Below are 23,645 nucleotides of genomic sequence, written 5' to 3' on the forward strand. Positions count from 1 at the left end.
TCTTAAATTTACCAAGGCTTGATTTGTGACCCAAGATATGATCTATCCTGGAGAATGTTCCATGAGCACTTGAGAAAAATGTGTATTCTGTTTTTTTTGGATGGAGTGTCCTATAAATATCAGTTAAGTCCATCTTGTTTAATGTATCATTTAAAGCTTGTGTTTCCTTATTTATTTTCATTTTGGGTGATGTGTCCATTGGTGATAGTGGGGTGTTAAAGTCCCCTACTATGAATGTGTTACCGTCGATTTCCCCTTTTATGCCTGTTAGTATTTGCCTTATGTATTGAGGTGCTCCTATGTTGGGTGCATTAATATTTACAATTGTTATATCTTCTTCTTGGATCGATCCCTTGATCATCATGTAGTGTCCTTCTTTGTCTCTTCTAATAGTCTTTATTTTAAAGTCTATTTTGTCTGATATGAGAATTGCTACTCCAGCTTTCTTCTGGTTTCCATTTGCATGAAATATCTTTTTCCATCCCCTTACTTTCAGTCTGTATGTGTCTCTAGGTCTGAAGTGGGTCTCTTGTAGACAGCAAATATATGGGTCTTGTTTTTGTATCCATTCAGCCAATCTGTGTCTTTTGGTGGGAGCATTTAGTCCATTTACATTTAAGGTAATTATCGATATGTATGTTCCTATTCCCATTTTGTTTTGGGTTCATTATTGTAGGTCTTTTCCTTCTCTTGTGTTTCTTGCCTAGAGAAGTTCCTTCAGCAGTTGTTGTAGAGCTGGTTTGGTGGTCCTGAACTATCTCAGCTTTTGCTTGTCTGTAAAGGTTTTAATTTCTCCATCAAATCTGAATGAGATCCTTGCTGGGTAGAGTAATCTTGGTTGCAGGTTTTTCTCCTTCATCACTTTAAATATGTCCTGCCACTCCCTTCTGGCTTGCAGAGTTTCTGCTGAAAGATCAGCTGTTAACCTTATGGGGATTCCCTTGTGTGTTGTTGTTTTTCCCTTGCTACTTTTAATATGTTTTCTTTGTATTTAAGTTTTGACAGTTTGATTAATATGTCTCTTGGTGTATTTCTCCTTGGATTTATCCTGTATGCGGCTCTTTGTGCTTCCTGGAGTTGGTTAACTATTTCCTTTCCCATATTAGGGAAGTTTTCAACTATAATCTCTTCAAATATTTTCTCTGTCCCTTTCTTTTTCTCTTTTTCTTCTGGAACTCGTATAATTCGAATGTTGGTGCATTTAATGTTGTCCCAGAGGTCTCTGAGACTGTCCTCAGTTCTTTTCATTCTCTTTTCTTTATTCTGCTCTGCAGTAGTTATTTCCACTATTTTATCTTCTAGGTCACTTATCCGTTCTTCTGCCTCAGTTATTTTGCTATTGATCCCATCTAGAGTATTTTTCATTTCATTTATGTGTTGTTCATCGTTGTTTTTTTCATCTTTAGTTCTTCTGGGTCCTTGTTAAATGTTTCTTGCATTTTCTCTATTCTATTTCCAAGATTTTGGATCATCTTTACTGTCATTATTCTGAATTCTTTTTCAGGTAGACTGCCTATTTCCTCTTCATTTGTTAGGTCTGGTGGGTTTTTATCTTGCTCCTTCATCTGCTGTGTGTTTTTCTGTCTTCTCATTTTGCTTATCTTACTGTGTTTGGTGTCTACTTTTTGCAGGCTGCAGGTTCGTAGTTCCCATTGTTTTTGGTGTGTGTCCCCAGTGGCTAAGGTTGGTTCAGTGGGTTGTGTAGGCTTCCTGGTGGAGGGTACTAGTGCCTGTGTTCTGGTGGATGAGGCTGGATCTTGTCTCTCTGGTGGGCATGTTCACATCTGGTGGTGTGTTTTGGGGTGTCTGTGGACTTATTATGATTTTAGGCTGCCTCTCTCCTATTGGGTGGGCTTGTGTTCCTGTCTTGCTAGTTGTTTGGCATAGGATGTCCAGCACTGTAGCTTGCTGGTCGTTGAGTGAAGCTGGGTGCTGGTGTTGAGATGGAGATCTCTGGGCGATTTTCTCCGTTTGATATTATGTGGAGCTGGGAGGTCTCTTGTGGACCAGTGTCCGGAAGTTGGCTCTCCCACCTTAGAGGTACAGCACTGACTACTGGCTCCAGCACCAAGAGCCTTTCATCCACACAGCTCAGAATAAAAGGGAGAAAAAGTAGAAAGAAAGAATCAGTAGAAGTAGAACGAAAGAAAGTAAGAACGGAGGGAGGGAGGACAGAAGGAAGGAGGGAAGGAGTGAAAAAAAGAAAGGAAATAAAGTAAAATAAAATCGAGTAAGATAAAATATAATAAAGTTATTAAAATAAAAAAATGATTATTAAGAGAAAAAAAAAACCCGACGGATAGAACCCTAGGACAAATGGTGGAAGCAAAGCTATACAGACAAAATCTCACACAGAAGCATACACATACACACTCACAAAAAGAGGAAAAGGGGAAAAAATCATAAATCTTGCTCTCAAAGTCCACCTCCTCAATTTGGGATGATTCGTTGTCTATTCAGGTATTCCACAGATGCAGGTACATCAAGTTGATTGTGGAGCTTTAATCCGCTGCTTCTGAGGCTGCTGGGAGAGATTTCCCTTTCTCTTCTTTGTTCTCACATCTCCCGGGGCTCAGCTTTGGATTTGGCCCCGCCTCTGCTCGTAGGTCGCTGGAGGGCGTCTGTTCTTCGCTCAGACAGGAAGGGGTTAAAGGAGCGGCTGATACCGGGGCTCTGGCTCACTCAGGCCCTCAGGCCCCGGGGGGGGGGGGGGAAGGAGGGTGGGGCCTGTGGCTGCAGAGGCCAGCGTGACGTTGCACCAGCCTGAGGCGCGCTGTGCGTTCTCTCCCAGAGGAGTTGTCCCTGGATCCCCGGACCCTGTCAGTTGTGGGCTGCACAGGCTCCCCGGAAGTGGGGTGTGGATAGTGACCTGTGCTCGCACACAGGCTTCTTGGTGGCGGCAACAGCAGCCTTTGCATTTCATGCCGGTCTCTGGGGTCCGCGCTGTTAGCCACAGCTCGCGCCTGTCTCTGGAGCTCCTTTAAGCAGCGCTCTTAATCCCCTCTCTTCACGCACTGGGAAACAAAGAGGGAAGAAAAAGTCTCTTGCCTCTTCGGCAGCTCCAGACTTTTTCCCGGAGTCCCTCCCGGCTCGCTGTGGCGCACTAGCCCCCTTTAGGCTGTGTTCACGCCGCCAACCCCCGACTTCTCCCTGCGCTCTGACAGAAGCCCGAGCCTCAGCTCCCAGCCCCGCCCGCCCCGGCGGGTGAGCAGACAAGCCTCTCGGGCTGGTGAGTGCCGATTGGCACTGATCCTCTGTTCGGGAATCTCCCCGCCTTGCCCTCCGCACCCCTGTGGGTGCGCTCTCCTCCGCGGCTCTGAAGCTTCTTCCCCCCTCCGCCACCCGCAGTCTCCGCCTGCGAAGGGGCTTCCTAGTGTGTGGAAACCTCTCCTCCTTCACAGCTCCCTCCCACTGGTGCAGGTCCCGTCCCCATCATTTTGTGTCTGTTTATTCTTTTTTCTTTTGCCCTACCTAGGTACGTGGGGGGTTTCTTGCCTTTTGGGAGGTCTGAGGTCTTCTGCCATTGTTCAGTAGGTGTTCTGTAGGAGTTTTTCCACGTGTAGATGTATTTCTGGTGTATCTGTGGGGACGAAGGTGATCTCCGCGTCTTACTCTTCTGCAATCTTCCCGGAAGCCCCTGATTGTTCTTTTTTTTTTAAAACTTTTCCTCCCCTTTCCCCATCCCCAGTGTATTAGATGTCTTTGCCTCTTACTCCCAGAAAAACCTTGATCTTCTCATAACTCAGTTCTGCAACCTACTTGATTTGTGTCCATCTTCTTTTCCTTCTCTCTAGTCCTGCCTACACTCAAAGGCTAATCATTACTTATGGTCTGGATCTCATCCATCCTTTTTTGCCCTCTCAGAGACCTTGCCATTTTAGTTTCCTTACTGTCTCTTTCACTATCACTTACCTTTGCCCATCTACATCTAAACATGCTCTAGTCTTTTCCTCTTGGAAAAAACACCAAAAAACCCAAACTGTCTTTTTTCTTTTTTTTTTGCCGTACGCGGGCCTCTCACTACTGTGGCCTCTCCCGTTGCGGAGCACAGGCTCCAGACGCGCAGGCCCAGCGGCCATGGCTTACGGGCCCAGCCGCTCCGTGACACGTGGGATCCCCCTGGATCAGGGCACAAACCCGCGTCCCCTGCATCAGCAGGCAGACTCCCAACCACTGCGCCACCAGGGAAGCCCCCAAACTGTCTTTAATCCCACATTCCTATTTGTGTGCCTAAACCTCACATTGTTTTCCCCACACTCCCTTGTTTAAGATCTTCTTGTACTTCCTCATTGAGGGAATTCATGTCTGTTATCAATTCTGAACACAGTTGTAGCCATTATATTTTAAATTATTACTCTTCTTATTCTTTCTATTCTTGAGCAATTTTTTTTAGATTTTCATCTGTCTTTCATGTCCCTTACCCTCTCGTTTATAATTTCCACTTCTTAATCTCTCTGTGCTGTATCTGTGTAATTTCTTTAACTCTTTTTTGTTCACTCATCATTTCTTTAGCTCTATTAATTAATTGTTTCTATTTAGTGAATGTGTTTTTAAATTTTAGGAATTCTTTGTTGTTGTTTTTTTTAATGGACCTGGTCTGGTTTTGTTTTTCTTTCTTGTTTTTTAAGAGTGTTTAGCTCTTTCCTCACATCTAAAAATATTTTTATTTTGAAACAGTGTCAAACTTATAGAAAAATTGCAAATATAGAGAACTTTATTTTCCTCAACCATTTGAGAGTAAGTTACACTCATAGTGCCCCGTCAGCCCTTAATACCTAAGTATTTCTTACAAACAAGGATATTCTCCTCCAAAATCATGGTACAGCTATCAAGAACAGGAAATTAATATCGCCATATTAGTAGCATCTAGTCTTTAGACACCATCTGAGTTTTGACAGCTGCCTAAATTTTTGAGGATTATAGGCCAGTTGTTTTGGATTTTTTTTAAGTTACTAGGTTCAGGCTATTTGTTTTATCTTATTTATTTTTTTTGTTGGCCGCACCACGTGGCACGCAGGGATCTTAGTTCCCGACCAGGGATCCAACCCGTGCCCCCTGTGGTGGAAGTGTGGATTCTTAACCACTGGACCGCCAGGGAAGTCCCAGGGTTATATATTTTAGAAGTGATCTTTCCATTGCATTTTGTCACATGGCATATAATGAGACTTTTCCAATGAAAAGGTTTTCTTTCCCCCTTATAATTAGTATTTTGTGGAATAAACTGTGAGACTATGTAAATATTCCATTCCTCATCAAACTTTCAGTTTATTTCAGTATGGACTTACGGATTTGTATGGGTTATAATCCATTTGTTGTGATGCTTAGATTGTTCACAATTAGGCATTGGGAGCCCTGTAAGCTGACTCCATGTCCTTTTGATATGTCCCCTCTATTCTTTTAATGCTTCTTTACTTTCTGACACTGCAAGTATATTAGTTTTCTCTTGCTGCTCTACCAAATTACCACAAATATTAGCAGCTTAAAACCAGACAAATTTCTTAGTGCACAGTCAGAAGTCTGGGTTGGGTAAGTTGGTTTCTCTGCTTAGACTCTCACAAGGCTGATGTCACAGTGTTGGCCAGCTCTTACTGTCAGGAGGCTCTGGGAACAACCCACTTCCAAGCTCATTCAGGTTGTTGGTGGAATCTAGTTCTTTCCTTGGAGTGGTAGAACCAAGGTCACCATTTCCGGTCAGTTAAGGGCCTCCCTTAGCTCTTAGAGCCTTCTCTCCCAGCCTTGCACATGTGTCTCTATATCTTAGAGCCAGAAAAGGTGATGATTTGAATCCTTTTCACACCTAGAGTCTCTCTTGACATCCCCTTCTGCCACATTTCCCTTGCTTTTCTCTGCTGCATCTCCCACTGACTCTTCTGCCCTTCTTTGGTTTTTAAGGGCTCATTCAATTACACTGGGCCCACCCTCATATTCAGAATAATCCACCTATTTTAAGGTCAGCTGATGAGTACCTTAATTCAATCTGCCAAGTGCCTTCAGAGCAGTACCTAGATTAGTGTTTGATTGAATAACCAGGAGATGGGAAACTTGGGGAATTCTGCTTACCACAGAAGGATATCCCAGGTTCTTCTTTTTTATATAGAATGTTGTTCCTTTCTCATATTTTTGATTTCTTTTCTTAGGTTCTTAATCATTTAAAATCTTTATCTCATAATCTTTATTTGCTGTTTTCTGTTTTCTAAGGTTTTTAGAAGATAGTCAAATCTTAATGTCCGCTAACTTGTGATCAAGGGGATTGTTCTTTCCATGTTTTCTAATTTTGGATTGCAAACTCATTTTCTAGCCTGGGTTGAGGATATATCCCTTCAAAGAGGTTTTGCGTTTGCTTCTGCTAATATATTCAAGTGACGGTACTGCCTGACCCCTTATATTGATTCAGCATTTGGGATTTACCAGACCAGGCAGTTGGTGTAAGTTCAGACCCAAAACCTATTTGAAGACAAGGCTGTGGCTGTAAATTCTCAAGGCAGATCTTCTGTCCTCTATCCAAAGCTCAGATCAAATTGGACAAACTTCCTTATTTTATTTTTCTCCCTGTGTATGCCGTGATTTGGGGGTTTTGTGTTTTGTGGGGGTCTTTGGGTGTGGAGTGGAGAAGGGATGGGTTAGTTTTCCCCTGAAACTGTAGCCATGCGAAAGTCTAAACTATATAATCAGGGTCTCATCAATTTCAGCTTTCCCTCCATCGGAGACCCAAGGTTTTATCTCTTTTCCTTGTGGTGGGCATTAAAGCCAAAGGTCCTAGGCTCCTGACATAGGCTGGCTGCTTTAGGGCAGCTGTTAAAGCCTTTCCTTTTTATTTGGACCCCTTAATTTTTTTTTTGTGGGTTTAACTATTCACATTTAGGTACTTTTAATTGGGAAGGTTTTTAGGTTGTCGAGTCTGCCTTGTTGCCAGAAACAGAAATTCCCCCATTGATTGATTGACTGATTTTTTAAAACCACTTCATATTGGCTTCTGCAACTACTACTCCACTCGGGTCAGGAATAGCTTTCACGCTGTCAAGTCCAAGTGAGTATTTTTCAGTTTTCTTCTTACATGATCATCTTACATCACTTCCCCTTCTCTTCTTTTTCCACTTTCCCTAACTTGGTTGTCCTACTGTTTTGACCATTTCTTTTTAGTTTTTTGTGACTTCTCCTTTATCCTGATTTGGTGTTGAAATTCCTTGGGACTCACTCCTGAGCCTCTGCTTTGGTCACTCCATAATTCTCACCAAATTTAAGTTACTTAAAATCTTTTGTGTAGGGCTTCCCCGGTGGTGCAGTGGTTGAGAATCTGCCTACCAATGCAGGGGACACGGGTTCGATCCCTGGCCTGGGAAGATCCCACATGCCGCGGAGCAACTAAGCTCATGTGCCACAAGTACTGAGCCTGTGCTCTAGAGCCCGTGAGCCACAGCTACTGAGCCCATGTGCCACAGCTACTGAAGCCCACGTGCCTAGAGCCCGTGCTCCACAATGAGAGAAGCCACTGCAATGAGAAGCCCACACACCGCAACGAAGAGTAGCCCCCACTCGCTGCAACTAGAGAAAGCCTGTGTGCAGCAACGAAAACCCAACACAGCCAAAAATAAATAAATAAATAAATGAAACTAAAAAAAAAAATCTTTTGTGTAAAGTATTGCAGTAACGACCTAATTTATCTCCCTGATTCTACTCTTCTGTTTTCTTTTAAGGCATTGTTCACTTTGTATTCAAAGTGATCTCTTAAAAATACTATTATGATCATGTCACTCTTGGTTAAGACGCTTTAATGGCTTTCCATTACTACAAAATTGGGAAGTCCTTTATGGCCTGCAAGGTTTTACCTGAGCTGACTCCTGGGCTGGATTCTAGCTTCTTTTGTTTTTTTAGTTCTCCAAGCAGGGATCAAACCTACACCTCCTGCACTGGAAGCTTGGAATGGGTCCTAATCCCCCTTCAGCGGTCCTAACCACTGGACCACTGGGGGAAGTCCCTAGCTTCATTTTGAGTATCTTGTTTCTTTGTTTATTATACCACAGTGGCTGTGTCTGTTAGGGTCCATTGTATGTAAGCCACAGAAGTAGGTTCTGTCGAATGTAAGCAAAAAGTAATTTATTGGATATATACAGTTATTTTAGAGAATTAGTAGAAAGACCTTACTCTAAAACTTTTGGAGGAGAGAAATAAGGGTAGTTTAAAGGGCAAGGTGAACAAGAACTAATAGACTCCTAATATTATTACCATTAGACTAACTTAGGTCTGATCATTCTCTGCCCTTATGAGCATACATTCAAGGTGTAATTTCCCAGCAGAGACGGTTCGCCTCAGATTGGATTACATGTTCATCCCTGGGCCAGGAGTGCATGAAGTGGAGGACGGGTACTTCCCTAATAGAAAATAGGGTGCTATTTGGAAAAGAAATGGGAAAGAGGTCTAGGCAAGTAAAATTAGAACTTCCCCTAAGGACTTCCTTTTAGTTTATGTGTCACTTTACAAAGGCCTACCCTTTACTGCGAATTTTTCTTTTCTTTTTTTGTTTTTGGTACTGCTAATCTTAAGTTACCCCTCGTATTCTGTCATAGCACATTCTACTTTTTCATCATAGCACTAATATTTGTGTGATTATTTAACGTGTGACTCCTTTACTTTAAGCTCCACGAGTGCAAGGATGGTATCTGTTTTCTTCTTTGTAGCATCTTTAGCAGGAAGTATTTTATCTGGGCATATTAGGTGCATAAATATTTGTAGAATATTGTACAATCAGGTCAACTCTGCAGTATTCAATTGATATCAAAATGATATTCAAAACATTTAAAAATATTTTAAAATGAAATCAGAAAATATGTATGGTAAGTGTAAGAGGATTAAAAATTCTATGTCCAGTATATAGGCAACTATATAGAGCAAAACCGTAAACTCTGCACCAAAAAGTTTGAAAATATATAAAAATATTAACAGTCTTTGTGGTTGATTTTTTTTTCCTACTTTCCCATCTACTTAAAAATTTTAATAATGAGTATGTGTTGTCTTTATGGGTAAATTCAAAAGAAACAACACATAATGAACGAAATTGGGATTGATGCAAAATACTTTACACTGTCTACCAAGTATAGCTTATCAAGTTTAGGTGATTTTAACTTGTAGATGCACTTCAGACACATCTTTCTCCATGGTCAGTTCCACTACCATTTTTAGAGGATCATAATCTTTCATCTAGTTTATGTAATAGCCTCTTAAATGATCTTTCTGTTTCCACTCTTCCTCCTTTCTATTCATTTGCTACACAGCAGTTAGAGGGATGATATTTTAAAAATCCAGTTCTCACTATTCGTCTTTATTGTCTTCCCATTGATCTTTTTAAAAAATATTTATTTATTTATTTTTGGCTGCATTGGTTTTGCTGCGCACAGGCTTTTCTGTAGTTGCAGAGAGCGGGGACTACTCTTCGTTGTGGTGTGTGGGCTTCTCATTGTGGTGGTTTCTCCTGTTGCGGAGCATGGGCTGTAGGCACGCAGGCTTCAGTAGTTGTGGCTTGTGGCTCTAGAGTGCAGGCTCAGTAGTTGTGGCACACAGGCTTAGTTGCTCTGCAGCATGTGGGATCTTCCTGGACCAGGGCTTGAACCCATGTCCCCTGCATTGGCAGGTGGATTCTTAACCACTGTGCCACCAGAGAAGTCCCCTTCGTATTGATCTTAAATTCTAAACACCTCTACATGGCTTACAAGGTCCTGTGAGATCTACTTCCCCTCTCTAACCTTGTCTTCTACCACTCTCTCCACTATACTTTAGCCATATTACCTTTTTTTTTAACTTGTCTTTTTTTTTTTTTTTTTTTGCGGTATGTGGGCCTCTCACTGTTGCGGCCTCTCCCGCTGCGGAGCACAGGCTCTGGTCGCGCAGGCCTAGCGGCCATGGCTCACGGGCCCAGCCACTCTGCAGCATGTGGGATCTTTCCGGACTGGGGCACGAACCTGCGTCCCCTGCATCGGCAGGTGGACTTTCAACCACTGCGCCACCAGGGAAGCCCTTAACTTGTTTTTTGAACGAGCTTTTCTGCTTCATTCTTTGTTCAGTTAACAACTACATACCTAACCTTTAGGTCTTATTATATCATTTCTTCAGACAGATCTTTTCTGCTTCTTAATTTTTCACCCTCATTATACCCTTTCTCTTCCATCATATAGTGTTTGCAACAATTTATAGTCGTGTTTGTTTTTTTTAATATTTTATTTTTTTACTTATTTATTTGGTTACTCTGGGTCTTAACTGCTGCCAGCAGGCTCCTTAGTTGCAGCTCACGGGCTCCTTAGTTGTGGCATGCGAACTCTTAGTTGCAGCATGCATGTGGGATCTAGTTCCCGACCAGGGATCAAACCCGGGCCCCCTGCATTGGGAGCATGGAGTCTTGACCAGGGAAGTCCCATGTGTTTGTTTTGATGTTTGCCTCCCTAATTGTATATTCCTGGAGAACAGAGATCTTTTCTGTCTTGTTCCCTACTTTATTCTCTGCTCTTAGCACAGTGCCTGTCTTTTAGTACATATGAAGTAAATATTTCTTGGGTGGATGGATAAATGAATCAGTATGTTACTGCCACTCTCTGTATCATTCTGCATCTTTGTTTCTTTTTTGTTCGTTTTTCATTTCATCCTTTAAAAAATTTTTTTTGTTGAAATATAGTTGATTTACAGTGTCTTTATTATAAAACATCCCATTGTCATGAGTAAAAAATGGGGACTGTTTGTGCTGATAACTCCAGTTCTTAAAAGTACCTGTGAAGGTGGCCTAGTTTGTTCACAGCATGATAAATTTGCTAGATCGTATGTGTGCACACACACACATTTGCACACACATGCACACTTGCCTCAAATGAGCAGCCTAGAAACAGAAAAGATAAATCAAGACTCCTAGTCTACACAGCTTATGAAACATAACAGTAGCCTCTAGGCGTCTGGTGTGTGCCAGGCATTTAATCCTTACAACCCAATAAAGGACAAGGTGTTCTTACGAACCTCACTTCACCTCGTTTCTTTGTTTTTTAAAATAGATTTATGTATGTATGTATGTATGTATGGCTGCATTGGGTCTTCGCTGCTGCATGTGGGCTTTCTCTACCGGCAGCAAGCAGGGGCTACTCTTCGCTGTGCTGCGTGGGTCTCTCATTGCTGTGGCTCCTCTTGTTGCGGATCACGGGCTCTAGGCATGCGGGCTTCAGTAGTTGTGGCATGCAGGCTTAAATAGTTGTGGCACGCAGGCTTCAGTAATTGTGGCTTGCGGACTCTAGAGTGCAGGCTCAGTAGTTGTGACATACGGGCCTAGTTGCTCCCTGGCATGTGGGATCCTCCCAGACCAGGGCTCGAATCCGTGTCCCCTGCATTGGCAGGCAGATTCTTAACCACTGTGCCACCAGGGAAGCCCCCCACTTCACCTTTAAGGAAAGAAGCTTAGGGAAGTTAAGTTGCTTGTCCAAAGTCACGCAGCTGATCTGAGGTCCAAATGAGCCCCATCCTGCAAGTTTAATTACTAAGCTATACTGCCTTGCCAAATAGAATTTACTCATTCAGTACTGAATGATAATGATAAACATGTATTGCAAATCTAGTATGCCTGACACTGCTCTAAGTACAATACTGGGAATAAGGCAGTGAACAAAGCAGACTCCCATCCTCATGGAGAGTACATTCCAGAGGGACATGGGAAAGACAGTGAACAAAAGGAATAAGGAAAACATGCAGAATGATAAATGTGATAATGAGTATGGAGAAAAATAAAGCAGGGGAGTAGATGGAGGCAGTGAGGGGGTTGCAGTACTCAATAGGGTGGTCAAGGAAGTCCTCTCTGAGAAGGTGCCATTTGAGCTGAGACCTGAAGGGTGCAAAGACATCTGTGAGGAACCCAAGGAAACTTCGGACAGAGGAGGAGACGCAAGCACAGTCTGTCTGGCACGCGCTGACCCTAAGAACCTCAGAGGGGAGCCTTTTTTGGGACAGCTGCACGTTATACCTGCGCTGCTTCTCTCCCTTGGGCGCCCATGGGTGGGTGAGCAGGTCTCCGTCCTCACCGCCACTGTCACATGCGACGGCTGACCCGGGCTGGTCCTAAGTCCGGGCCTCCTCTCTCTCCAGTTCCATTCGCCAAAATTCATTCCACACGAGGAGCGCTCCTCCTGACAGTGCTCATTGCACACGTCCTCCCACGCCTGGTTACACACAGGTAAAAGTGTGGTAGTGCACCTTTGTTTGCCCATTGGATTAACAAAGATCTAAGGACTAGATAAAATTGAGTGTGAGGTGGAAAAGAGGCACTTGGTCTCTGTTGGTGGAAAGTGTAAACCGGTACAACTGCCCTGAACGGCAGGTGCACAGTATTGTATCCTGAACAGGTGAATTTGAGGGTATTTTCCTTGAGCTTGTGCATTGCAGGATTCAGTTCTATTTAATTAGATGAATGTCACCTTGATTTAGATTAAAATAGCATATAACTTGTAAAAGATGAAAATAGAGTGAAGTTAAATAGAAAGCAGGTCCAGAACAATCTAAGGAGGATTATTTGCCTTGTGAAAAAGGATCTAGAGGTCTTAGTGAACGGTTAATGCTGTACCATCGTACCCGGGGTATGAGGGAGTTGAGGTGAGCCAGTGATCCGCATTTTCAGAAAAAGATTTAGAATTCCATGCTTTCCTGACTTGATAGGAAAGGAAAATTTTGATTTGTTCTATTTTATTACAGTAATCTGAGTACCAGTTTCAAAGTGTGATTGCTGCGTTTTTAGCTGTGCAGTTTCCCATTTAAGATCAAGCTAATGCAGTTAGAAAACAGACTTAAGTTTAGAGATTGAAGATCCTCAAACACACCACAGTTTTGCTTCTCAGTATTATACTTTCATGATATATTATTGCATGTGGTAATGGTATTTGCAGTTTTCAAAGTGTAGTACGGACAGTAGAGGACCTGACAATTAAAATACTATACTTCCCTGACTTAAAGATAAATTTTTAACTAGAGCGCTAACTCTAAAATAGCTATAGCTACCATTTATGGCAACTTACTGTGTATTAGACACTGTTAGAGCCTTTACATGAGTATTCCCAAAAACCTTTAAGGTAGCTATTATCTTGGTTCTTAGAAAAGAACAGTATGGAGGCTCACAAAGTTTAAGATCACAAGATTGGGAGAGCCAGGATGTTTGTCTCAGTCAAAAACTTGTCCTGTTGTGATTTCAGCCTACTGCCTCCAGCTCGCTTTTGTCTTTTGGTTTTGGGAATTGGAGATTCCACGTATAGTATGCTTTTCGACATTAAAAAAAAATCAGCACTCTACCTTTTAAGGTACTTTGAAAAAGCTGAGTTCAAGTACTTCTCTCTGGAACTCTTCCACCCCAGTCTCTTCCTCTGAACTTAAGTCATTTTTTGTATCATATGTCCTTATGGTATTTAGCATTTCCCTCCTGTATCATAGTAGCTTGGGAGTACTTATTAGCTGTGCTGTGAGACTATAAGTTCTTTGAAGGATGAATTCCTTTCTGTTCTTTGCCATCTTCATTGCCTTTTTAAAAATTATTATTAGAACCTCAATAAGTATTTGTTGAAAGAACTATGGGGTAAACAACTTAAAACAATTTTTTTTCTTCACCCATGGGCCTGTCCTTTGGAATGTAGGTTTATAAATATTCACTGCATTTATGTGCTCTTTTCTGTCCTCCACAGCCAAACTTCTTAAAAGAGTTATCTTGCCAAAATTTCTTGTTACTTTTCATGACTTCTTTTTCTGGCCTTACCTTAAATGATCAATAGAATCATTTGACCTTTTCCTTTGAAATTCTCTTAGGTGGTTTCTAAGATTCTCTCTGTTTCCTTATTTTGTTCTTTGTGGTCCATCTTTCTTTCTTTTTTTTTTTTTTTTGCGGTATGCGGGCCTCTCACTGTTGTGGCCTCTCCCATTGTGAGCACAGGTTCCAGACGCGCAGGCTCAGCGGCCATGGCTCACGGGCCCAGCTGCTCCACGGCATGTGGGATCTTCCCAGACCGGGGCACGAACCTGTGTCCCCTGCATCGGCAGGTGGACTGTCAACCACTGCGCCACCAGGGAAGCCCTAACATTTTAACTTTTAATGTTCTTCTTGATTTGGTTCCTGCTTATTTTTTAGCCTCATTTCTTGCTTAAGCTACACGGATGGCACTTAAAAGTTCTTAGAATCTACCTGGCTCTGTGGCGCATGTTTCTTCCTCAGAATGCCCTTCACCTCTGTCCTCCAGCTCCTTTAGAAATTAGCTTTAAAGGCACCCATCTCTTCCAGTTCGCTTTTTGACCTCATCCTTTCTCACTCCAGGTCTGGGTTAGATAACCCTCTTTATGCACTCACAGCCTCCTGAGGATATCTCTATCATAATACTCTTCACGGTCTTTTGTAATTGTCTCTTTTTTCCACTAAGCTTCTTGAAGGCGGAGACCACATATCTCGAATGGCTTTGTATCTCTAGGGCTTAGAATAATGTCTGGCAAACAGTGAGCTCTCAGATGTTTGTGGAATGAATGTATTTGTTAAGTGGACAAATTATCATTATTCTGGAGAAATTGTAGATATAAAAAGGATCTTAGGAGCCTCAATTATAGTTGTAAGGCCTTTAAAAATGTCCCAATTTTTGTATTCCCCTTGTTTGAAGATTATAGGTACTTCTATTTATTATGAATCAGTAATATTTATATTCTTTAGAACAAAGTAAATTTTACTGTTGATATAACCACTGTGTTTTCTCAAAAAAATTTTTTTGACTATGGCATACTTAGGTTCTTTTTTTCTGCTTTCCTCTTGTTTATAGTGTCAAGTTCTTGAGGTCTTATTCCCTCCCACCCTCCCAAGAGCCCTGGTTTATTATAAGATTTCTCAGCCTCCATTGCTATTAACTCTATGGGCCAGATAATTCTTAGTTGTGAGGAGCTGGCTTGTGCATTGTACAATGTTTAGCAGCATCCCTGGCCATTACCTACTAGATGCCAGTAGTACCTCCTAGTTTTGACAACCAAAAATGTGTCCAGACATTGTCATATGTCTCCTGTGAAGCAGAATCACCCCTGGTTCAGAACCCCACTGGTTTATAGAGATTCCTGTCTCTTAACCTTTATCCTCAAAGAGCCTTTCCTTCTCTGTGGACTTTTTGTTATCAGCATAAGAGCATGATCACCCATGCTCTTTTGGGGAAAAAAACCCCCAAAAAAACCCACAAAACACTTTTTAAAGTAACTCCTAGTTTCTTCTTAACTTTTGCTCATTTTCTCTTTCTGTCCTCTGTCCATCCACTTTTCTAGAGTGAATTGCTTCTACTCTTTCTTTCTGGCTTTTTAACCCTGTGGTGCTACTGAAAATACTTTTAAATCTCTTTCCTCTTTTCCTGTGTTCTCTGAAGTGAATGCTACCACCACCTAGCTTTCCACGTCACCATCATCTCTTAATGCTCTGTTCCCTGGCCACCCCGACTGCTACTTTAGATACCTCATTCGGTCAGTCATAAAGTCCTGTTTATTCTACCTCCTGAATATCTATAGAATCCACCTGTATTCTTTATTCTCACTGCTGTGTCCCACCAGTGGCATCAGGCTCTTTGTTGTTCTCGGAATATCAAGTCTAGTCCTGTTCCATTTTCTTTTCTGCTCTGTAATGTGGATGACCTTTCAAAAACAGAGTCTCTTCCCATTTCATACCTTCTCAATCATGAGTGCTGGGGCTCTAGTATCTGCATTTTTGAAAGGCTTACCAAGTGATTTTTATACAACTCTAATTTCTTCATTCTCCTATTTCAGAAACATGTCACTGCTCTTAGGAATTCCTAAAACCCTTATTATTATTCTTACAAAGCACTTCCTGATGTGATCTCTGTCTCTTAACAAATCATCTTTGACGTATAAAAAAAGTCTTAGTTTCTTTAAGACAAGTACTTTATGAAAAGTTAGTATTTATACATTTAGTTACTGGGTTTTTTTTGTTTTTTGTTTTGCGGTACGCGGGCCTCTCACCGTTGTAGCCTCTCCCGTCGCGGAGCACAGGCTCGGGACGCGCAGGCAGGCTCAGCTGCCATGGCTCACGGGCCCAGCCGCTCCGCGGCATGTGGGATCTTCCCGGACCGTGTTTTTTTTTTTTTTGACATCAATAAAATTTATCATTGTGGGAGGGATCAGGAGGAAATGTGGGTATTCTAACATCGATTAATGTTGGTGTCTGTGACCAATTTGACTGCTAAATTATAAAATATTTAAATAAGATTTTTTTCTTGTAGGTATTTATAGCAGCAGTGATGTAGCAGTATCATTTCCAAATGTAGCATCTGGCTCAGGATCCAGTACTCCTGTCTCCAGTTCTCATTTACCTCAGCAACCTTCTGGGCATTTACAGCAAGTGGGAGCGCTCTCCCCGTCTGCTGGGTCGTCTGCACCCTCTGCTGTTGCTACAACTCAGGTAAATTATTACAGTGTTACAAAGTAACATGTACATCCATTTGTCTTTTTTTTTTTTCTAAACATCTTTATTGGAGTATAATTGCTTTACAGTGTGTGTTAGTTTCTGCTGTATAACAAAGTGAATCAGCTATACATATTCATGTATCCCCATATCTCCTCCCTCTTGTGTCTCCCTCTCACCCTCCCTATCCCACCCCGCTAGGTGGTCACAGAGCTCGGAGCTGATCTCCCTGTGCTATGTGGCTGCTTCCCACTAGCTATCTGTTTACATTTTGTAGTGTATATATGTCCATGCCACTCTCACTTTGTCCCAGCTTACCCTTCCCCCTCCCCGTGTCCTCAAGTCCATTCTCTACGTCTGCGTCTTTATTCATCCTGCCCCTAGGTTCTTCAGAACCTTTTTTTTTTTTTTTAGAGTCCATATATATGTGCTAGCATACGGTATTTGTTTTTCTCTTTCTGACTTACTTCACTCTGTATGACAGACTCTATCTAGGTCCATCCACCTCACTACAAATAACTCAGTTTCGTTTCTTTTTATGGCTGAGTAATATTCCATTGTATATATGTGCCACATCTTCTTTATCCATTCATCTGTTGATGGACACTTAGGTAGCTTCCATGTCCTGGCTATTGTAAATAGAGCTGTGATGAACATTGTGGTACATGACTCTTTTTGAATTATGGTTTTCTCAGGGTATATGCCCAGTAGTGGGATTGCTGGGTCGTATGGTAGTTCTATTTTTAGTTTTTTAAGGAACCTCTATACTGTTCTCCATAGTGGCTGTATCAATTTACATTCCCACCAACAGTGCAAGAGGGTTCCCTTTTCTCCACACCCTCTCCGGCATTTATTGTTTGTAGATTTTTTTAATGATGGTCATTCTGACCGGTGTGAGGTGATACCTCATTGTAGTTTTGATTTGCATTTCTCTGATGATTAGTGATGTTGAGCATCCTTTCATGTGTTTGCTGGCAATCTGTGTCTTCTTTGGGGAAATGTCTATTTAGGTCTTCTGCCCATTTTTGGATTGGGTAGTTTGTTTTGTTGATATTGAGCTGCATGAGCTGCTTGTATATTTTGGAGATTAATCCTTTGTCAGTTTCTTCATTTGCAAATGAAAGTAAGTTAGATTATAGGGGAGATAAATGAAATAGGGCTTCCTATAGGAATTTATAAAATATCTCAATCTGTATTGACGCGAGTGGAAATGATACACACGTTTACATGATATTCATGGGAGAGCACAAAAGAATATGTTGGCACCAACTGATTCTTTTCAATTTCTGAGTTCCTGATTTTGTCCTAATGATGTAAAATAGTAATTTGGGGGGAGCTCTTATTCCCTCTTTTAAAAGTAGGACTTACAAAGTATGAACCACTTTTGGACTTCTGTGGTTTTAAAAATTCCTTTCATAATTTTAAAATCGCAGAAATAATATATGAATATCTGTGGTGTAAATTTTTAAAAACCAGTGAAGGAGAGTATAGGATTAAGAGTGAATGATTCTTTTAAGTACTTATAGGGTGTTCTTTCTTGTGAGAAAGAAGGGATATTTATAATATTATAAATAATGGTGACTATGTTGGTGGTTTTGCATTTATTTATCCTTTTCCTTCATTTTAGATCTGGAACTTGATGGGTGACCTAGTCTACAGGAATGCTCTAAGAGCCAGAGTCAAACCAGAGAAATCATAATTATATAAATAGAATAGTAAATGGCCACAGCTGCGCACGTGCGTGCACACACACACACACACACACACACACGTGCGCACACACACTCACACACAAGCACGCACACTCACTCCCCATCCCCAACCCCCATGTTTCCTCAAAGGTAATAATTTAAAATTCCTAAAGTATATATATTTTTTCTTTATTTGGAATTCTTTATAATTTTATTATTTTCATTTTACCCAATGCCTCTAATAGTCTCAGAGCTTTAAGAAAATTATGACAAAGACAAATGTCTAGTTATAAACAACTAGTTAAGTAGTTAGTTGTTTGTAAGTTGCTGTAAACTTCTGCTTTATGTATGTGTTCATAGTTTCTATTGTACGGGCCTTAGAATATATGTACACTTTTCCAGCATTTTCTGTAAGTTGTACATCAGAGCACAGCATTAAGTTATTTTTAAAGTATGTAGTGGTGCAGTGCAAACGATCACCATTATAATTAGATCAAGAATTAGAATAAACAACAGTTCAGCACAGAAAAACAATGGCATGGTTAGTGGTATTGTCTTTGAAAATGAAAGTTAACAATTTGGTGAACTTCTCAACCTGAAGAAGGGAAGTTTGACTAGTTTAGGAGAGTTTTTCTCTAGCTCATTTCACTAGCCTTGGTGAGGTATAGGCATAATGATAGGGGTTTGGGGTTAGAGAGGGTGAAAGGATAAATGAGAAAATGGCTCTTATTAATAGTTTTATCTCTTTTAATTAAGTGTAACCATATGCTGTTGATAGCTTTATATCCTTGGAAAGAGTCTCACATGAACATTTTCAATGTGCATTTTCCTTTCCTTTCTTTCTAAAAGTCTGTTTTAATTACCCTCTGGTTAATTCCAGGCTGAATTAAGCAAAAATCTCATTTCTTCCCATTCATTATGTTTGTGGTTTTGGGGGTTGACTTTAGGGAGGTGGGTGGGGGAAGTGGTAGTGAAGAGAAATTTATAGCTAGAGGGAAAATTCCACTTAACATATGACTCAGCTGAAGAACAAAGAAATCATAGTTTCAAGTAATCCAGGATTCAGTCCAATTAAAATCTTCACTGTTTATCCTCCTCCCTGTTTCAGTAAGGTGGGTCTCTTATAAATATGATCATCCAGTGAGACTCCCATGCTGCATGCCGAGACAGCTGCATCTGTGTTTCTGTCCAGCAGTAAACACTTTCTGCCTTGAAGCCGGAGCTTATTTAGCCTGGCTTATCTGGTGCTGCTGTAGCAACCATCAGTCTCCAGGCAACTGAGGCAGGTTGACCTCTGAGTTGAACTGAGTGCAGAACTACTTCAGTTTAGCTGCCTTAGACAATAGTATTGGTGTTGAATGTGCAAAGTGTGAATTTTCTAGGCAATGTGCAAAGGAAAGGATACAGAAATATTTAGAATAAATCGAATGTTTAGATAGAACTCCTAAAATTGTGATGCACTTGGTAATTTAATCTTCTTTCCAAATGACAGAAGTTTATTTCTGTTTAACTTTTGTATAGGCCTTGTATGTTTTCAGATCATGCAATTCACTGTGTTTAGATAATCACACCCTAGCCTTTTATTTAGAGTTTCTTTATAGGTAGTTGATTTAAAAATGAAGAGAGTAGTGCTATAAGTGTGTAAATTAAAACTATCAATGTTTAAAATATAATTATAGAAGCCTTGTTACAATTATTGAGAAAACCATCACACCAGCAAGCAAATTTTTTAAAAAATATAAATCAGAGAATAGAAGTGTTAAATTTGAACGATGTTTTGACTTTCCTCCTTTCCCTCCCAAAACCTTAATGAAAGCAGTAATTTTTAGTGATGGGCTTGGTGCCAGAAGGATAAAAATCCGTAGGTCATTCTTGATCTTTCTGGCCTTGGTTTTAAGTAAGATAGACAGGCCTCTTCTTTGGTTTATTTGCTGTCTTGAGGATTGTTCCCAGGCAAGTGGTCAGGGAAGTAAGATCAGGAAGAGCTAATAGAAATTAAAAACTGAAACTAGATTTGTGCCTTTAATGGGGCAAAAAGGAGACACTTGTAAAAATGTGGGGAGACAAAGTCTGATGCTTAGCAGCCCTAATTTGAAAAAAACCTTTAAAAATGTTTGATAACCTAGTTTTATATTGTTTGATGTCAAATCCTTTTGTTTTATTTGATAAACTTGTTTTTAGGGTAATTATTCCTTCACAGATATCAGCAGTATAGTTACAATTATAGTTCCTTAACATTATTGGAAGATAGAACTGCTGTCCTTGTGATGTTTTAATGATGGGTGCTCTGCTCTTGTATCATGGGTAGAGGTATAAATTAGTTTCTATAGGTGTGCCATTAATATTTCATTTTGCCTTTCAAATTCCACTGTTTCTTAGTTCTGCATTCATTCTGTTTTGTCTTTGGAAGAATCCTGGTGCTTTTGTTTGAAGGATGATTGCTTTAATAGAGTTTAAGACAGAATGTAATGAAAATAATTGTATTCTAATATGTCTTGCATTCTGAGTTTTGCTTTTGGATACAGTCTTCATGTAGATAATCATGGTTCCTTGTTTACTCTGTGTTACTATTATAAAAATGATACAGGTTTAAAAGTAATTGAAGGAACTTCTAAGGTTTATTTATGTGATATTTACTAAATGCAGATAAATTTAAGTATTTTAAGGGTATAATTTAGTGACTAATGTTTTGCAGATTTCTGTGAGACTTTTACTTCAAGTATCTTAACTTTGGTGTGTGTGTTGGGGAGCTGTCTTAGATATAATCCTGATTTCCTTTCAGATGATGGCTGATAGGGCACTTTAATTCTGTTTGGGAAAATGGTTCAGTTTCCCAGGCCGATTCATCTATCTTTGGAGGAGCTCTGACTTGATTGGTCAGAACGAAAGTTTCATCTATTTTATTTTATTTTACTTTACTTTATTGTTGTATCCTGCTTTTTAATTAATTAATTAATTTATTTATTTTGGGGGTTGCATTGGGTCTTGCTGCACACAGGCTTTCTCTAGTTGCGGCGAGCGGGGGCTACTCTTCGTTGCGGTGCGCGGGCTTCTCATTGCGGTGGCTTCTCTTGTTGTGGAGCATGGGCTCTAGGCACGTGGGCTTCAATTGTTGTGGTACGCGGGCTCAGTAGTTGTGCCTTGCGGGCTCTAGAGCGCAGGCTCAGTAGTTGTGGCACAAGGGCTTAGTTGCTCTGCAGCATGTGAGATCTTCCCGGACCAGGGCTTGAACCTGTGTCCTCTGCATTGGCAGACAGATTCTTAACCTCTGCATCACCAGGGAAGTCCCTGTTTTAAATAATTGCATAATGACTTGTAATTTTAAGGAAGTCCACATTCTGAGCAGAATAAGTTTTTATAAGTGCTTTCTAACGTTACTTACTTTTGGATGATGAAGAGGTTAAGTGACATAGATTGTGAGCCTCTGTGTTAAGGGGTATCTCTTTGAAAAAACATTCTTAGGAATTTTACTGTGTCTGTTTGTGTGGCACAATGCAAAATAGCAGAAACTGGGGTCCGAAATCCTAGATTCCTGGAGCGTTGCTGCTCACTAGTGTGTCTGTGGGTAGGTCTTTTACATTTGTGGATGTTGATTTTTTTTTCATATGTGAAATGGAATACTTTAAATACCTGTTCTACCTGCAGTACAGGTATATTCTGAAGTTCAAGCGAGAATAAGTACTTTGCAGACCATGAAGTACTTTGGAATTAATGGTTATTACACCCATTTAGTCATTTCACATACAGCTGTTGACTAAGGTCTTTTCATTCTTAAATTATTTCAATAGCCTCTTTAGTCCTAGGGACTTAATTTCCACCCCAAAAGGTAGGTGATATATTGATTAGATATTGGCCAATTAAGAAACCTGCTTAGAATTGGTGGTTATTCTGCACAGTCCTGTTGCTCAATCATCAGTGTTCATTGATGGTTTAACTACAATTTAATCCCTCCCACTACTTTATAAACTCAATTGTGGGGCATTTCAGCATTAGCCTAAACAATGGTTTTGAATACGTTAAGCTCCTAACAATTAGGGAGCAGTTTGGGGCATTGAATAAAGTGGAATGATGCAATTGAACCTGACAGCTTTAACAGTCAGCCTGCTCATGGGACCTGAAAGTTGTTCACACATGGTTTCTTCTCTCATCACATGCTGAGTATTAAAGCCCGATGGTGGTAGCTGACACAGAAATGGGTCTGTTATCAGGATACATTTTAGAGTACAAAGTTAGGATTGAGTTGGAGAATATATGAAACTTTCTACTGTTCTCCAGTTTTTCCTGGAAACTTTTCTAGTCAAACAAACTGTGCATAAATTATCATTAAAATATTTGAATCCTTACATTATATTTGCTGTATTGCTATGTTATTATAGAATATATAGATTAAGATATCATTGCATAATGAGACAGTACTATCTAATTTTTCTTAGGGAAATGTTTTACTCTGAAATATAGCCATGTTAATATCAGACTATAATGGGCAAATTATGTTCTCTAATGAAGTTAATGGAAAAGATGGAAACCATAATAGTTTATGAAAAGAAGTTTTAAATAACAAGGTAAAGTTTGAGTGCTTGCCATCTGCCACGCATTCTTCTCAGCCCTTACGTGCAGTAACTCAAGTCTCATAGTATTCTTATGATGAAGGTACTATTTCTATCTCCATTTTTACAGATGGAAATTGAGGACAGAGAGCTTTAGTCCCTCACCCAAGGTGAGATAGTTTGTCTTATGGCCGATACAGTGATAACAAAGAGTTTTTTCTTGTAAGAGTATGGACGAAGTAGGAATTTTTAAAAATAATACTGTTTAGTGAGCTGACAGTATTTCAGAAGAATGCATTTTTAAATCATGTGTCAGTGTTGGAAAGTTTGAAGAAGAAGCTGCTGTGTTTTAGAGCTTGTTTGAATCATTTGACTTTAATGTTTATTGACAGGTTAATTGTGCATTTAAAAAATGCTTGCTATGACCTCTTCCTATATGATTGAAGCATGAAGTTTCATACTCACCTCTAGATGATGCATTGCTATGATACTTTCCAAAGGTGAAATTTTGATAGGTACTGTTCTTTCAAACCTAATTTTTCTTCTTCATACTTTATTTTTCTGCCTTTACCAACATTAGGGAGGAAAAAAAAATCTACCAAAACAATACCCACTTTTAAGTCTGATACTCAGATAATTGAGTAGATTTAGCCTGATTTTTTCCCTCTCTACTACTAACTCCTTTAGAATGAGCCAAGTGCCTAGGAATTTGGTAGACTTACTTCACTCTACAACTAGAACTCTTTCAAAACTTCTCTGTGGTCCTAAGGGGACATTTGAAATGTAAGAGGTGAACTTCAAGCTGAAATATAATTTTAATCTTGTTAATATTTTAATAGGGTATGTCAGTCTACTTAGGAAGCACTAAATTTCTATGATTTATTTTGAGTTTCACTACTGCCTTGGTCTAGGGACTTGCATATCTTTCTAGATGCTTAACATAGTATGTTATTCTAAATTTGCTAAGGGTATTCT

At 40.3% G+C, this 23,645-nt stretch overlaps 1 protein-coding gene across 16 annotated transcripts in view; it reads left to right on the plus strand.

The window, feature by feature from the left end:
* Window positions 1–23,645, plus strand: part of MLLT10 (MLLT10 histone lysine methyltransferase DOT1L cofactor) — a 248,003-nt gene that overhangs the window by 203,572 nt on the left and 20,786 nt on the right. For all 16 annotated transcript variants that reach the window (XR_010933941.1, XR_010933944.1, XR_010933956.1 and 13 more), the window contains one exon: window positions 16,251–16,429. Coding sequence is in view for 13 of the 16 variants with exons in the window: in XM_067702929.1 (XP_067559030.1) it covers window positions 16,251–16,429 (179 nt within the window). In the remaining 3 variants the exon portion in view is untranslated. The remainder of the gene's footprint in view (window positions 1–16,250; window positions 16,430–23,645) is intronic.

This window comes from Pseudorca crassidens, chromosome 1, assembly GCF_039906515.1.
Source record: "Pseudorca crassidens isolate mPseCra1 chromosome 1, mPseCra1.hap1, whole genome shotgun sequence".
NCBI classification, from domain to species: domain Eukaryota; kingdom Metazoa; phylum Chordata; class Mammalia; order Artiodactyla; family Delphinidae; genus Pseudorca; species Pseudorca crassidens.